The 17,195-nt window shown below is 40.1% G+C and overlaps 2 protein-coding genes and 1 long non-coding RNA gene across 5 annotated transcripts; 2 read left to right on the forward strand and 1 right to left on the reverse strand.

Annotated features, from left to right (window-relative positions):
• Positions 1–194: 194 nt before the first annotated feature.
• arsia (arylsulfatase family, member Ia) lies at positions 195–9,784 on the forward strand. Of its 2 annotated transcripts, XM_069531514.1 has the most exons (3): positions 3,858–3,990; positions 4,856–6,050; positions 6,683–9,784. In XM_069531514.1, exons 2-3 carry the CDS (start codon positions 5,734–5,736, stop codon positions 8,079–8,081), a joined length of 1,716 nt encoding a protein of 571 aa, XP_069387615.1. In that variant the 5' UTR covers positions 3,858–3,990; positions 4,856–5,733; the 3' UTR covers positions 8,082–9,784. The 2 variants fall into 2 exon arrangements, with proteins under 2 accessions (XP_019935285.1, XP_069387615.1); XM_020079726.2 differs by having other exon boundaries at positions 195–6,050.
• LOC138411399 (uncharacterized) lies at positions 9,424–11,060 on the reverse strand. The gene is made up of 2 exons (XR_011244033.1): positions 10,663–11,060; positions 9,424–10,300 (listed from the first exon to the last, which is right to left on the reverse strand). It is a non-coding gene; the product is annotated as an uncharacterized lncRNA (long non-coding RNA).
• Positions 11,061–13,819: 2,759 nt separating this feature from the next.
• LOC138411398 (HEPACAM family member 2-like) lies at positions 13,820–17,030 on the forward strand. Of its 2 annotated transcripts, none has more exons than XM_069531517.1 (5): positions 13,820–14,042; positions 15,172–15,489; positions 15,595–15,852; positions 15,947–16,063; positions 16,278–17,030. In XM_069531517.1, exons 1-5 carry the CDS (start codon positions 13,994–13,996, stop codon positions 16,436–16,438), a joined length of 903 nt encoding a protein of 300 aa, XP_069387618.1. In that variant the 5' UTR covers positions 13,820–13,993; the 3' UTR covers positions 16,439–17,030. The 2 variants fall into 2 exon arrangements, with proteins under 2 accessions (XP_069387618.1, XP_069387617.1); XM_069531516.1 differs by having other exon boundaries at positions 13,850–14,042; positions 15,947–16,165.
• Positions 17,031–17,195: the final 165 nt, after the last annotated feature.

Below are 17,195 nucleotides of genomic sequence, written 5' to 3' on the forward strand. Positions count from 1 at the left end.
GTTTTTATGGTTTCTGTCAGTTCTACATCAGTAAGAGTGAATGACACCCTCTGGCTTTAGAGACAATTCAGGCAATAAAGTAAAATAAAACAGCAACTCATTCAATTATTATGAGAATGTGCATAAAGAGGTGGAGCCATGACTTTTTTTAACTTTCTCTAACAGGGTGATTTCCCGGTAGAGGTTTGTACTCTATTGAGTGCCATTCTAGTTTAATTTAGGTTGGTGACAAAGGTGACAAATGAATAGCGAGAGCCAAAACAGACCACTGACTCATACTGAACACCACTATTATCCGGTAAGTATTGAAATAAACCACCTTTTCTTGTCCCTTGTGGCTACTGTTTTAACATTCTTTCTTGTGGCTATTGGTTTCTGGACTGAGCTCTAGCCTTTACATCTCATCATGTTGGCAAAACATCCACCAACCACAGAGCCGGACGATCCACAAAGTATCCAATCAAAGGGACAACTTCTCAGAAGCTGCCAGGAAGGTCAGCCTCCTGTCGATCTCAGTTATTTGCACACCCCCTTCTTTTCGTCTGGTTGGTCTGGGAGGAAGGTGAAGGTGTCTGGGCTCAACAGGCTGCCAGGGAGTAGATGTGAGGGAGTTGCTGGTGAGACCTTAGGTCACACTAGAGGAGACTTTGGGTAAGAGCAGAGTCAGCAGGAGCAGAACGGCTGAAAGAGACCCATTCATCAGGCAAGACCAGGAAAGCAGTGTGTATTCCAAAATTCGACGTCAGTGCTCGGTGGGTCTTACCAAACTCGATTTTACATGAATACACACACACACACACACACACACACACACACACACACACACTCACACACACACACACACACACACACACACAGACACACACATATGCCATTTGCCTATGGAGCTGGTTATAAGGCTGTCTCAGCCTCCCTATATCAGAGGTGATGCAAACCATAAGACCACCAAGGTTTTATGGGTAAAATTAACTTTAAAAAAAAAGAAATGTCATATTTTCTCAGCTCACTTATCCTCTAAAAATCACAATACGCTGAATTAAATTGAAATAGGATTTTACAGAGAGAAGCAGCATAGGAGAGGGCTGACTGTACATCCTTGAGAAAAAAGCAGTATTTCCCTTGGCTTTGATGACATGTTATAGTAACGTTGATGGGGATATTTGTACAGGTCACCCTTGTAAATGGTCGTCTGTTTCACAGGAAATAAATCTACTTCACCTTCCACACATTTAGCTTCTCACATCTGTGCTCACTCTGCAGGTAATTATCTTCAGCTACAGCCACTGAGATTTGTTATTGCTGGGGTCAGTTTAATGTATCACTACCTGTCAGTACTGCCAAGTTGGTGCAGTTGTAAAACCATTTTGGCTAAAACTTTTGAAGAAGTATTAACATCTCATTATTTGAATGAATTAATAATTATCAACACAAATAAACCATAACATTAAAGTTGGCTGATTAGTGTACATAAATGCCAAACTCACTTACACACAGGGACCCATGGTGACAACTCACTAAGTCCCATGCAGATGTTCGTTCAGGTGGCTTTGCTGGAGAGTTGTAATGAAGTGTTAGTTGTGCCTGGCCTTCCTGCCCAGGTGCTGCTGCAGCCACACGAGCCAAATCAAACATCCCCGGGCCGAAACCAGTACTGGAGTCCGAGACTGTCGCCTCACCTGTGAGGTCCCAACTGATATACCACAGGATGTGCTGCCACAAAAGCTAAATCCTACTAATGCATTTTAGTAACTTAAATGATCACCATCCATATGAGTGTTTCAGCTCTGTAATAATCCACATCCATACAAGCACACCAGAAAATGCATATCATGTGAGTATTCATGTACACTTGGTTCGTGCCAGTGTAAACCGGAAGCACATCATCTATTCTGCAGTTCTTGGTTAAAAAAAATACTATGAAGGAGAAACAACAATGGTGAAAAGTAAACCAGTATATGTTTAGTATACCAACGATGAGGTGGAAGTGTTAGCGGAAGTCAGCGTTAGCAACGTTTTGGCTTCACGCTGGTAGTCGAGTCATGGGAAGAACCAATCAGGTGACTGCGTCATGGTTTACAAAAGGGACCAACAGCATTTTCAATCTTCTCCGTTTTAGGAGCTTGCAATCTCTGCAGTAACGTGGATGGCAGTCGGTTCTATGGCTATTGTTATTGTGTAAAATCATCATTCTCAAAACTCATAAAATTAGGGGACAAGAAAAGTCATATTGTAAAAAATTAATTTGGGCGTTAATATTGAAGCCTTTAAACAGCTGATGCAAGAGAGAAAATGAGAGCTTGCCCTAAAATGACCCCTGATCTGATGAGCTGATGTTGAAAAGATGATAACATGTTGAACAAACTCTGAAACAAAGGTTCTTTTGTACATAGCAGAGGGGCGACTAGCTGTTATTGCAGTAAAGGTTTTGGCTCAGGGTCATAACACAGGAAGAAAGAAAACCTCCCTCCAGTCTTTCTCAGATTAGAAAATTGGGGTAAGAGGGGGAGTAATGTGCAGCTTTACTGGCAGGGCGGCGTTGATTAGAAAGGGGTTAGTGTTCATGGTGAAGGGGAGCAGCCGTATTCAGTAACAGCACCTCTTCCTTTGGCCAAAACCAACATCTGGTGCCAACCAACACAGAGTAAGAGCTGCGGCGGCGGCACCCAGAGTCTCTGCTTCCCTTTCAACTCATAATAGCATTTCTTGGTTTGTCAGGAGGAACCAGGCTGGAAGAGATGTAAAAATGAGAAGCTGTCGTCAGTGTGAATATCTGTGTTTCTATCTGTTTAATGATTAACTTGAATTGTGTTTTTATACGTCTACTTTTAATTAGGCAATGGAGAAAAAAAAGGAAGCGCTGTTAAATTTACAATGTTCCATGACACTGCAGACAAACTGGATGAATCAAGAGGCTGATGAACAACCGACAAACACACCACAGATGTTCCCTGCACTAATACACACAACTCTGAGACTTTCCATCTGACTTCAAAGCCGATATCCCAGATATGGAAAAATGTTCTGAAAGCATTCGTCATTGAAACACTTACATTTGCGGGAGGTAGGAGAGAGTGATCAAAGAGGTGAAAAGATGAAAGAAGCAGTGGAGCAAGAGTCCAAGTATGTGAACTGTATGTGAACAGGCCTTCATTTCCACTCAATCACATCTGAGTCAACAGCAACTCAAGGGCCGTGGCTCATTAAAGCCCAGTAACTTACTTTAAGTCTAGATAAACATGTCATGAATATTGACAGCTGCTGTTTATGATGACGCTCATGAGTTAGCATATCGTTTATTTTATGGAAGCTATTTTTGACATTTAGCAGCAGCCCAACTTTGCCCAAGTTTCGACAAACAAGTGGAACTGAAAATAAGATCCCGAAACCAAACACAGTGTTTGTACAATATTTGGGGAGTATTGTAAAGTAACAAAAATACTGTCCTGAAACCATTTTTAAACACAAAATCTGTGGTATCAATCTATAAACACGAGTACGTGGTCACATGCTTAGGTTGCTTTAGGTGTTATTGACTGTGGAGCCACTTACTTTCATGGCAAAACACACACACACACACAGACACACACACACAGACACACAGACACACACACACACACACACACACACACATACAAACACGCTCAATAATACCAAGTCATTCTTCTCACCAAGCCACCAACAGTTTTCTGGTTTTCTGTGTTTTTTCTTCATGAACACTGTCAGCTTCTCCATCGAGGAAAACCTTAAAAATATAAATAAACAAGAGGGTGTAAAACTTCAGGTGCACCTCAGTCTTTTTTTCCTTCTCTCACTTTCCTGCCTTGACCTGGCCTAAACTCAGAAACCTTGCTCCATAGATGCCTCTGCTGCTGCTGCTGCTGCTGGGCAAACATCCCGGCCACAGCTCTGCGCTCTTTACGGGAGGCTCGCTCCTCCTCTGGCTGCTCCGTGACCTCCATGCCCACAAGTCCCAATGTCAACAGTTTCATGGTGCGATGTTTTGCCTTCAACAAAACTAATTTTTGTGTTTCACCTCAATGACCTTGAGCTATTCAACAGTTTTTAAAGCAACAAGCATTCTGACACATTCAAAAATAAATAGCTCATGAAAATATTAGAGTGTCACACATTTAAAACAGAATTTAATATCTTTCAATAAATCTTTTTTTATACATTTTTAATCAAAAATACATTGAGTACAACAGTTTGATGTTACATATCATAGTGATATGAAGCACAATTCACTCAATGGAAATACTTGTATTTTATTTTGTGTTTTCTTTGACAGACTCCATGATGCTGTGTTGGTTGACATTTCTCATATTGTACGTCTTTTATGTGGGCCTGAACATCGTATCAAGTCATGCAGGCTGTGAAATTGTCATATAGCTGAAAATGTCTTGTCTCTTGTGAGCTCCTTCACTAAACATCTTTGAGCGATCGGTGCAGGTTCTCTTGGCCGAGTCACAACATGAATTCAAGGAATAATCTCAAAGGTCATAGGGATGATGGGATATGCCATTTCACTACAATCATGACTAAAAATGTCAGCATCAACTGTTGTTCTGACTATAACAGTGTGGTGAAGATCCAGCATTGAGATAAGATGGCCGAATCTTAATAACTGAGAAGTTCCAACCTGGCTCGCTTCTCACTTTCACACACCTGATCAGTCACTCTATGTAGTTATATAAATGTTGGAGCGCTGTGGGGAAAGTTTCCAAATCGTTTTTTTAAGAAGTATCTTGGACCCTTAACTGTTGTGATGTCCTCCTTGGCAATTTAGAAAGATTTCAATCATCAGTGTCCTTTATGTTCACTACCTTCCATAATGAGACCTTCACTGATTCGACAGACGAGATGCTGTGGAGCTGTGGCTGAGGCTGTGCAGTCCCGCTGCTTTCTGGTGACCAGTCCTATGATTTGTAAAGTGGCTCTTTGACGCCCGGTCGGAGATATCATCAAAACCTGGGAAGTCTGCTCCGTCTCACTCCTCAGGTCTGCGATACTCATAAAACATCAGGAAAAATAATATAGTGTTTGTGTGTGCAGTGGAGTGGAGCGAGAACAGGGACCGTGATTGTGTGAGGCCCCACAGCTGCCCGACGCTCATATCTCCCCCACACGTCTTGGTTTTTCTGAGTGAGGGTCTTTCTGTAGAGCCTCTGTCATTCACAGCTAAACACGATCAAATGGGCATGATTTTTTTCTTGCTATTGAATAGTTTGCAAAGTTAGCAGTGGGCTTCACTGAAATCAAATGACTGTGATGTGAATGAAGAGGAGGGTGCACGCTGTGATCCTGTTAAAAGCTGCCTTTACACTGAATGGAGAAAAAAAACGAAATTAGCAATCGAACCACATTCATCACATGAAGGATTTTATAGAACATTATCCAGTTTTAGTTTTATTTAAAACATTGGCATCTACTTAGGTGAGATGTGAACTAACCATTAACACCTGGATGTAGTAGAAACATTTCTGTGTGTTTGGGTGGTGGTGGGGGGCTGATATTTCAGTGAGGCAGCAAGGCAAATGGGCGGGGTTAATGGGACCACAAGTGAAATGCTTTCCAGGGAGGCTGAAACAGTTTGGAGAGTCAGCAAGCACGGATGTGTAGTGCTCTGTAGTAGGGTTTAGAGAGGAAAGAGGATATTTTTCATCCTGAGCCCTGCACACTGATGATTTTTATCTTTAATACAAACCTTGACTGATACAAAGTGTCACAGAAACCATGGCAACGACAGCTCTGACGGGTTTCTCCATGATGAGCCTGCTCAGCCTCGGGTACCTGACCTGGGACCTGATGAGTCCAAACCAGGTGGAGAACGAGGCCGACCTAACCTTTGGAGAAAAGTCTCCTACCACGCCGCAGCCTCCTCACATCATTTTCATCATGACGGATGATCAAGGGTTCAATGACATTGGCTACCACAGCTCTGACATCAGGACCCCGGCGCTGGATAAACTGGCTGCGGACGGAGTGAAGCTGGAGAATTATTACATCCAACCCATCTGCACCCCGTCCCGAAGTCAGCTCATCACCGGCAGGTCAAGTATACAGTTTTAGTAAACTTTTCAAGCTATTCAGATGAATAAGGGATGTACAGAGCCAAAAACTATATACAATAAAGTGTGTATTCTAATATAGATGGAGGTGGGATATCATTATTTATGTGCCAGACATTAAAATGATATAACAATAAATTCCACAAACCTAGGCTTGTCTTTCAGACTGTGCTGTTTCTGAAAAACTAATTTTATTTGAGGAAACATGTAAATTAATTTACCCTTGAAAACTATATATATCGAAAACTGAACCATATATTAATATACTTAAACTTATTGTCATATGTTTTCATTTCAGACAAACTATTTCACTGAGATATGCCATGAAATTCTGTTGACTGAAAAAGAAGAATTAATTTAACTTCGAATGGAATTCAATGTTTCAAAATGTTTCAAGCCTCAATCTGAAAAATAAGATTTGAAGATTATATGATAGCTCCAGCCTTTGACAGCATGCTGCCAAAAACGATGATTACAAGTCTAGGGTAAATCGAAACAGCCCACCCACCCATTCTCTGTCATTTCCGTTTCTCTCCTACCCTCTTACTCACTTAACTATCTGTCAGACTGACTTATTGATAACACATTTGTCCCTCTGACTTAATCATTAACAGATACCAAATTCACACTGGCCTGCAGCACTCCATCATCCGACCCCGCCAGCCCAACTGCCTGCCTTTCGACCAGGTCACCCTCCCCCAGAGGCTACAGGAGCTTGGCTACTCCACGCACATGGTTGGCAAGTGGCACCTGGGCTTTTACAAGAAGGAGTGTTTGCCAACTCGCCGTGGCTTCGACACCTACTTCGGCTCCTTAACAGGCAGTGTCAACTACTACACCTACGACTCCTGTGATGGCCCCGGGCTGTGTGGCTTTGACCTCCACGAGGGGGAGTCGGTTGCCTGGGGCCAGAGGGGAAAATACTCCACGCATTTGTACACGCAGAGAGTCCGCAAGCTCCTAGCAACCCACGATCCTCAGTCCCAGCCACTGTTTATCTTCCTCTCTTTCCAAGCTGTTCACACACCCCTGCAGTCTCCTCGAGAGTACATCTACCCTTACCGCGGGATGGGAAACGTGGCACGCAGGAAGTATGCTGCTATGGTCTCAGTTGTAGATGAGGCAGTTCGTAATATAACATACGCTCTCCGCAAATACGGTTACTACCAGAATAGTGTCATCATCTTCTCTACTGACAACGGTGGCCAGCCTTTATCTGGTGGCAGTAACTGGCCGCTCAGAGGACGTAAAGGCGGCTACTGGGAGGGTGGTGTCCGGGGTCTGGGGTTTGTCCACAGTCCACTGCTGAGGAGGAAGAGGAGGGTGAGTAAAGCCTTGGTGCACATTACTGACTGGTACCCAACACTGGTGGGACTAGCAGGTGGTAATGAATCATTGACTGAGGGGCTGGATGGGTATAATGTTTGGGAAGCCATCAGTGAGGGTAAAGAGTCACCCAGATTGGAGATCCTCCACAACATTGACCCTCTGTACAACCATGCACGCAGTGGCTCCCTGCAGAAAGGATACGGGATTTGGAATACAGCCATTCAGGCTTCCATTCGAGCTGGAGACTGGAAACTCCTTACAGGAGACCCTGGTTATGGAGACTGGACCCCAGTACAGATTCTTCCAGGTTTTCCCAATGGTTGGTGGAACCTCGAGCGCCACACTGAGCCCCGCAAATCAGTGTGGCTTTTCAACATCTCTGGAGACCCCTATGAACGTTTTGACCTTTCTGAGCAGAGGCCAGATGTTGTCAAGCAGCTTTTAGCCAGGCTGGTGTACTACAATCGCACTGCGGTGCCAGTGAGGTATCCAAAGGAGGACCCACGAGCTGATCCCCACATGAATGGAGGTGCTTGGGTCCCATGGGTGGGAGACGAGGAGGAGGACACCTGGGACAGCGTTTACCAGAGGAAAAACAAGGACTGGAAAACGAAACTTAAACTGTCCAAAAGCAGGTCATTTTTCAAGAGACTCAACACTAGGATCATGTCCAACAGGATATAGAGAGGACATGACGGAATGAGGTGACACTGAAAAACACCGTATATTGTATGTACCAAGGATGTTTTGAACTCTACAAGAGTTGTAGATGGTGGTTTATCTTCAGCCTCTCAAGAAGAATTGATTATCCAGTGAACGTATCTGTTATTCAATTAGTTTGTATCCATTGTATGAAATGAAAATGAAAATTACAAGCAGAAAAATGTGAGTTGTTTCCAGTATGTAAGAAAATGTTTTTCATTACCCTGAGAGGAGACTCTTCTCCCACTTGTGACAGACATACAGGATAAACTTGTTTTAAAACTTAATTGCTGTATTCGATAAGGACGACAAAGTGTCAACAAGAAATCATTTGCAACAACTTGTACCTATGACATTATTTATATAAATGACAACTACCTCTATGTCAATGCGACATTATTGCACGATTTGTTTCTTTAATTCAAACTCGTTCTCAGCTTCTCCTATTTATTGATTAACACACTTAATAATAAAAGAATAATATAAAAACATGATTTATTTTTGTACTTATTAGAAACACAACATCTAAATAAAAGTAATTAATGGGTTAATTTACAACTCTTACTCTATTTTTACCAATCAGCCTTTTTGTGTATATTATATATGAACAACTCTGTATTAAGCCTAAAGCTCCGCTGGAAGTGGCTAAGCCAGTGTCCAGGGCCTGTGAATGCTCCTCGTAAGAAGATAGCTTTTAACTTTTACGCTAAAAATATGACCTCGTTTCGAGTAAAATATGAATGTCGAAGCTCGTGGACACTTATACACCACAAGAGCAGTATGGAGGTTATGTTTTTTCAGTTGTTTTTCTGAAATGTACGTTGCCATTTACTTAAATTTTATTGGATTCGGCTGCAACAAAGTTTACCCTGTTTCCAACCGTCCCGTAAAATATAAAATCGTTCCGTATTTTCCCACGGGTGTCTTGTGGGACCTGGATGTGGGAAACCCCCCAGACCTAACCTCGAATCGAGCATTATACTCTGCCCACCGACTGGTTAGCTTTATTCTGTGCCATGTGCATCTGCCAATCACATTTATTTAATTCATCTTGTCCCTCTCACACACACTAGTTGTGAGGACACTCGGTGACATAATGCTTTCCTTAGCCCCTTACCCTAACCTAATTCTAACTCTTACAATAAAACCAAGTCTCAACCATCAAAAAGCCAATTTACTTTGTATGGACCAACCAAAATGTCCTCACAATGATGGTATTGAATCGAAATTGGCCCTCATAACTATAGATAGACATGCACGCACACACGTTTTTTAGTGATGCCTTCAAGTGATGTCGAAAAGCAAAACACTACACAGAGGAAAACTCAGCCAAAGTTTGTCCATTTACTAAAGCTACTTTTCTAAACACATTTTAATTAAATTAATGACACCTGTATCATTGAAAGCAATTTTCAGTGTTGTGTTGAATTTCCATGTCATTTTCACAGCTTCCTTACTGGAACACATCACCAGCATGGGTACTTCTGTGCAGACATAAAAAGGTTTGGTGGCACTAGTTTATCACAATCATTTCTGGTACAACATACTGTGACAGGCCTACATTGATATTTTTATTAATGCTAGGTTGGAGGTTTCCTTGCACAGTTCACAGTTTACTGGTTCTCTGAGAATTTTTTTCATATCCAAGAAAATTGGTATTGTACAATAAAATATCCTTAACTGAATCAATTGTGTGCGTGTGTCAGTGTTCCTCATTTCTATAGACCCAAGAAGCGTTTTGTGAAATTACTCTCAATTCACTTTCAGTAGGCCAACAGTATTTTTCGTTTTTGCAACTCAAGTCAGAATGAAATCTCATTTACTTGTATCAATAACTGTAAAGATATTGGTTCCGTAAATGTGCCTGGAATGAAAAACACAGAACAAGTGAGCAGATGTATTTTCTGTAGCAAACAAAAAAGCCACTAAACTTCAGATGCACTTAATAGAAGTAGTGAGGCTATAATGAATCCTGCCATTGACAGACCTCTGGCATCTTAAAGGTTCGATCAGAAGATTCAAATTGTTGTTTTCTTTACCCTAGAATGGGCCCTTTCTATTTGAATACGTCCTCTCTACAGAGGCCACCATATTTTTTACAGTCGTCCAAACTGGGCAAACAATTTTCATAACGATTGACGGCTACAAAGGGAGAGACCACCACCTGGGACACCAACACTACCACCTTCAGCTCTCAGCAACTGAAAAGAATAAGGGAGCACAGTCAGTAGGGTAACAGGTAAAAGAAATGATCCAACTTACAAATAAACACAATATACCAAAGACCTATGGGGTTGGCCGCCAAAATGACTCAACCAAAATCAGCCATGGGAATGGGGCGGACACTAGACACAGCTAAACTAGGTTCGATAATATAAATCAGATCTCAAAAATAGAACATAAAACATAATACAACTAATTAAAAGAATATCAAATGAAAATAAGTTAATATTAATTTAAATGAAATAAACGGATCAAAAGCTAAATAAATGGAACAAACAATTTAAAGAATAAGAAACTCAAACAATTCTGGACAAAAGGAGGAAAACACACACGTACATACCGATCAGACTGCGTCCATGTGGAGACATCAGGGAGAGGAGAGAACCACACTCACACTCCAACACTGGCCAGCGATCATCACAAGCTGGTCACACCACACGTACAGTACATATGGGCAAGACGACCGATATAACTGCTAGTGTCGGGAGATAGTATCAGTCTTGCCAAGCCCCAGGGGGTGATTGGCTAACAAGTGCTGAGCACTATGACTGACTCCTTCACCTGCTACATTTATGTTATAACTTTTGTGTTGTGTCTCTTGCAGTGGGCCGCACATGTGTGGGTATGACTTCAGTTTTTGGGCAGATGAAGAAGTAAAGAAAAGAAATATCAAAACTGTCTTGGCATGCGTTGATGTTGAAACATGCATCTGGTCACGAGATGTTTAGTGGTGCATTCTCGAGATTCAGTTTCATATGTGTGGTTTCAACAGAGAAGGAGGAGAAGTGAGACGGTTCACCTCATTTCCTGACACCCTCAACCGACATCCACCACTGACAACATTTCCTGTTTGTGTATAGCACAGCTATTCAGCTGCTCATTGATTTATTTGTGTTGAGTTCATAATTCCTTTTTTTACAGATACAGTCTTATTCTGGATGAAAGAGGACAACATGGAGCAAACTCTAACTCTACTTGTGATGTTGGCAGGTGTATCTCATGGTAAGATCATCATTCAAGAAACAAGATTCAAACTTTACCTACTAAAAATAGTGCATAAAAGATGATTCCTTCATGCTTATTTACATATACTTTTGAAAACATCCATCCCACCTCTCTTTCCAGCTGCTGAGACTAAATCTAATACCCAGACGTCTCTGTACTCTTTAACTCCTGGAGGATCTGTGTCCATCCAAGTGATCAACAATGCAAGTGGCCATCAGGTGTTTTGCAAGAAACAGCTTCCCACTGGACTTGTGAACGTGTTCACCCTGAGGAAAGAAAAGCTGACGATATCTGAAGACTTTAAAAACAGGATGCAGTTCTTCATCAACAACGGGACGTTAGAGATCACAAGCGCGGTGAGGAACGACTCAGGCCAGTACAGCGTAGAGGCTTTTGATTCGGAAGGGCGCCACGTGAGAAACTTTAATTTTCAACTGGATGTTCGAGGCAAGTGTTAAAACATTTCATCATCAGGTGGGAGTGAAAATATAAATAATATATGTTAAAATGTAATTCAAATAAGAAGAGAATAGATTTCTCTACAGAAAAGAACAAGTTAAATTTAAAAATATATATTTATATTTATAGACTGAAACAAAGAAATGTTTTAAGATTTCAGATACATGAAAAGTGGAATTAATTACAGTAGCAAACATCCCAACTCTGGCTATAAAAAGTCAATATATTGACATGTCTCTGATTGTCTCTTCTCATGTCTCTTCTCTGTAGAGCACATGTTGTCCTCCATCCTGATGCTGACCTTCATTGGGGTTGGTGCTCTGATACTGCTTGCGGTTGTTTGTTTCTGTGTGTTCAAGTGTAAGAAGACGTCTGGTAAGATACAGCAGGATTGCTGTAATACCGTGATACATTTTTTAAAATCCTGCTTGAGTGCTAAATACCTTTGCTTTATGCTGTTCTTTCTGCAGGATCGAGTATATAACTGGAAATAAACATCTTCATTATGAGTTGGACTTCTATCATCATCACTGATCTTTAGTCTCCGAGAACCAACAGCAAACAGGAATTTAAGGAGCTGGAAAAGAAGATTTTCTTTTATACTTATACGTTCATGTCATTTTAGTGCGACAGCTCTGTAACCATATTCGTGAGGTCAGAGATCATAATAAAGTATTAATGTTTATAGTTTTGATCTCTATCGGTTTACTCTATCGGTTAACAAATCTCCAAAGATTGTACTTTAACAAGTTCTAAACACTTTTTTATACATTTATTGAAAGTGTCATTTACTTTATTATCCTTCACCCATGTTAACCTCATGAACAATCACACACATCTATTATTAATGTTTTAATTACGGTACTGAGATAAGTATAGGTAAGATAATAAGGTAATAATATGCAGTGTAAACAGTGTTAGCAGAATATATAAACTTATGACTGAACGTTTTACTTAATTGGACTTCACTGAATATGATTTAGTTTTAGCGCTTGTACTGAAAATCATATAAATGAATGACTTGAAAGACTGAGAAACTAAAGTGAAGCCCTTTATTTCTGTCCTGCTGGTATCCGTCCATACTGAAGGTGATAAATCATGTAGTGTTGTGGCGACATATAACAGGCTGTTTGGATTTCACTCACATTATGTCATGGTAAAGTATAGTTTAATCTTCACTTTCATCTGAAACTTTTTGTTTGGTTTTCAGTGGATGAAAGAAATGAGCATGGTGATGTATTTCTTAGCTCCAGAGACAGTTGTTTTCAACGCTTTGTCATTTTCTGTGTATATAGTGGGGAGTTAATCACTGTAGAACTAAAATGAGATTTTAAAACTCTTGCATAGGATTACATATATTCATATAAACTCTGTAGAAATACTTTAGGTGTTGGACTCAATGTCTATTAAACTAAAATTGGATGAAATGCAGCAGACGGACAGTTGTGGAATCAAAGCAAATCCGTTTGTGGTTGGTTTTACAGTTTGTCTTAATCTTTAACATTTCACTTCTTCCATATTTCTGAGTACAATAACATGCAGTCATGTCTTGTTACAGTGTGATAAAAAGTGATTATCACACGAACAGAACTTCTGCTAAAAGTCTGGTTTTAGGCAACTGCTGAAAGCTGTTGCCTCAGTTTTCTATTTGCACAATTTAACTGTGCATAAAGCTTAACAGAACGCTTCACAGGTCACCATCAGATAATGTCTTTAATCTGAGTTGAGGACAATCATTTGCACATCTAGTGTTAGTGCTCCCAATGTAAATGTCTGGTTCTGGATGCTACTTTAGTTGTGGATGCCACAGAATATGTATGGACTGGTGATAAACCAGAGACCTGACTATATAAACTTCACTAAATATATGTGGACAGTTTTGCATAAGTGCATATTTATGGGTATAAAGACTATGGACTTCATATATAAGGCCTGTGGTTCATATACAAGCTGTGGTGCATGCATACATTTTGTGCATGAAAAAAGATGACGAACAAAATGGAACATATTTCAACATCAGTAATATTTAGACCACTGCCGCTGCTTCCTCTTTAATGTGTCAGAACAAAAATAGTTTCCCCAGCTTCTTATCTTAAAGCTGATCACTACCGGAAAACATTTCAGACTGCTCAGCAGGACGTATGTGTTTTCTGTTGAGTGAAGAAGAGGAGTTTGTCCCAAAGCTGAAGGCTGAACACTGACCAGTCATGGAAGCTGTGGTTGCACTGTTGGTGATGCTACTTGGAGTCTCTCATGGTGAGGTTTTTCATTGAGATATTAGTATTGGAGTTGAATTTGTCTGAATAATACAGGATTCAATGATTTCATGAAGACCCAAGATCAGTTATAGTCAATAGCTGCGCTCAGACAGGCTGTAAAATGACTTGGACCAAAGACATAGATAAATTAAATTCAAAAACATGAAGCGGTTTGGAACAAGGCTTTTGTGTCACCTTTGTGGATAATATGTAGGGGGGGAAGTGCCAAAAGAAAAAACAGATAAATAAATAAACAACTCAATAGATAGAAAAATAATTAAATTCACATAAATAATGAAATTACAGGTTGTCATTTTTAAAATGCCACAATTGTTTATTTCTGTATTCATACATTTCCACATTTATTTTTTTCTGTAGTTTTACAATTCTAAATGTATTTATTTTTATATTTTGATGTGTAAATGAATAAGTTAATAAATACATGTAGAAATAAATACCCTTTACCCTCACCAAACTGCACATACTATTTTATTTATTTACTGCATTCATCTATTTGTGTATGTATAACTGACTAATTTATATATCTATATCTATATCTATATAGATATAGATATATATAGGGGCCCATGGATTTAAAACTGAGAAAGACTGTGTTTACTGTATTTTTGCTGGTAATTGTAATCGTAAAGATGGATTTTTAATTTAATTTTTTTTCCTTAAATACATCCTTTAAATTGTATTTTTGAAAATGAATCTGATTTCAATGACTTTGATTCTGTTACTGAAATCCAAAAACATGTTGCTGATTCTTTTTGTCATAAAAACTTGGAATGCTGTATTTTAAAAGAATGGATCTTTATCTTGCTCATTGAATCCTCCTAGACTCATTTGAGTTTGACGAAAATATTTTATTTTGCTCAACCCTCCCTGAGTAAAATATTAATCTGGCTGTTGCATTTTCTATTCAAAATGTAAATATTCCAGATAATGTGTTTATCACTGTATCTGCATTTCGAAACACAATCTCTTATGTAACGAGAACTTAACGAGCATTGTTGTGTGAACTGTTTTCTGAGTTTTACTTCTCATTGTCACTGTCATACATCATTTTGTTAAAAATGAAAAGATGACAGTTGCTAACAATCTATTTTTCAAAACCTCTGCAGGTGTGGAAATCATCTGTGATGTCCAACAGGAGGGTGGAGCTCAGTGTTATGGAGCTTTGGGAGGAACTGTGATCCTGAAGATGAAGGATCGATCACCAGCAAGATTTGAAATCCGAAAAAACCACAGAGCTATATTCCGCTGGGCGAATAATAACGTTTCATTGAATACAATAGAAAACAGATCCTTGTTTACTCCTAGTGCTGGAACGTTTAGGATCAATAACCTGATAAAATCTGACTCAGATGAATATAAATTAAAAATATCTGATTCAGGTGGAATGACATTACTGGATCAGACTCTACGGTTGTCTATTCAAGGTAATGAACTTTTTATTCTGCAGTGTCTGCCCTGTTCTGTATTAGAAACTGTGAAGGACGACCATGACTCAGTCAACATGTCAAACATCATCTTTGTTCCTCCAGCTCCTGTGTCGTCTGTCCAGCTGGTCTCTAAGTGTCTGTCCCAGGGAGAGATGAGGGTGTCCTGCGTCTCTGAGGGAGGGGACAGTCTTCAGTACAGATGGACTCTGAATGGACGCACGCTGACTGAAGACAAGCTCCTCAGTGGAACTCATGAGACTGACAACATCACTCTGAAACAGGACGTCTCTGGAAGTCTGGGCTGCTCGGTCAAGAACCACGTCAGTGATAGAGAGACAGTAGAGATAATATCTACCTGTGGTGAGTGAGAGAGTGAGGGACAATGCTCAGATGATGCTGAAGATCATGATCATGCTGAACATCAGTTAGAGCTCATCTGTTTCTTTCCATTCAGGCTTCATCTTCATTGACTGCATAGACTCTAATGAGACACACATATCACAGTGGGTGTTTGCAGCCAATAACACACTGTGTGTTGATCCGACCACTAAGGCCCCAGACACGACTGTGGGTAAGAAGACTGACTTTACAGTGTCACTTAAACCCACCATTAATATCACATCCTCCAATCACACTGTGACCTCCTTCAGCAGAGAGGACTCCTGGGTCATTAGTAAATGAAAACTGCCTCTGCTGCAGTGGATCCAGTAGTTTCATCTTGTTATTTATCAATGTGAGTGAAAACTTTGTCAACATGTGATCTTTGTGTCTCTTCACTGAAACAGATCCCTCCCTCATATGTGGCGTGCAAACAGCTGTGGCAGCTCTTTTGTTCATTGGGATCGCCGCCTATTTTGCTTGGAGGAAAAATAAATCCCAGAGAGCTGAGGGCTCTGCCATCCCACGAGCGAGGGAGTATCCAGAGACCTCTGTGGAGATGGTTTAAAAGAAAAGTTCTGCACCTGAACCTTAAACTTCTTGAAAGCGACATTTTGTTTCGTCTCTCTTGCTGTAATGGTTCATGTTTCTTTGTGGGTGTGAAAATAACTTTTGTCGTGTCAACAGCTGCTCACCACTCGTCCATTTTCAGAGTGAGAAAGTATCAGCAGCAGAGATCACAGAACAAAAAACATATTCATGGTGAATGTGCAAAGACATTTTTTTTTATGTTTTCAGGGTTTTCAGGTGTAAAAGTCTTTTTATTCTAAAGTAAAAAAAAGGTGTCAGTGTATATAGGGCTTCATATTAGCTGTGCAACTGAGTGTGATGCCATTTGAAAGCGACTCTTTACCATATTATTGCTGTAAATTAAAAGCAGTGCATATCTAGATCAGGCCGTGTGATTTGATTTGGATTTTTCACCTAAATTAAATGTCTTGCTTTTAGGGTTGATAATGGTAAAATTATAAAATGTATCCAAAGATTCACCAAATCTTTAAGTGTTTAGCTGAGAAAACGTGGATGTACATAAAACATTTTTGTTTTTCTTGTGTGATCATAATTACGGTTACAGAAATGATTAAAACATCAGAGAGAAAGAAGTGGTTTCGTTTCGTTGCTTGATCTGCGTTCACGTCACACATTCATCAGTTTCCTCATTGAGTTGAGGAAAGTTATCCTGTTGTTGACATGTTGATCAGACACTTTGTTTAATGACTGAATGACTCCAGACTCATTGTCAGTGTTTGTATAAGTTTGAGGTT

This window comes from Paralichthys olivaceus, chromosome 9, assembly GCF_024713975.1.
Source record: "Paralichthys olivaceus isolate ysfri-2021 chromosome 9, ASM2471397v2, whole genome shotgun sequence".
Taxonomy (NCBI): Eukaryota; Metazoa; Chordata; class Actinopteri; order Pleuronectiformes; family Paralichthyidae; genus Paralichthys; species Paralichthys olivaceus.

What these genes read in the sequence shown, in the direction of transcription:
- LOC138411398 (XM_069531516.1), top strand. Translation starts at nt 13,994, where the DNA reads ATGGAAGCTGTGGTTGCACTGTTGGTGATGCTACTTGGAGTCTCTCAT. An exon ending in AGAGATAATATCTACCTGTG is followed by an intron (nt 15,853 to 15,946) that starts GTGAGTGAGAGA and finishes CTTTCCATTCAG; the next exon opens with GCTTCATCTTCATTGACTGC. An exon ending in AGAGGACTCCTGGGTCATTA is followed by an intron (nt 16,166 to 16,277) that starts GTAAATGAAAAC and finishes TCACTGAAACAG; the next exon opens with ATCCCTCCCTCATATGTGGC.
- arsia (XM_020079726.2), top strand. Translation starts at nt 5,734, where the DNA reads ATGGCAACGACAGCTCTGACGGGTTTCTCCATGATGAGCCTGCTCAGC. An exon ending in AGTCAGCTCATCACCGGCAG is followed by an intron (nt 6,051 to 6,682) that starts GTCAAGTATACA and finishes AATCATTAACAG; the next exon opens with ATACCAAATTCACACTGGCC.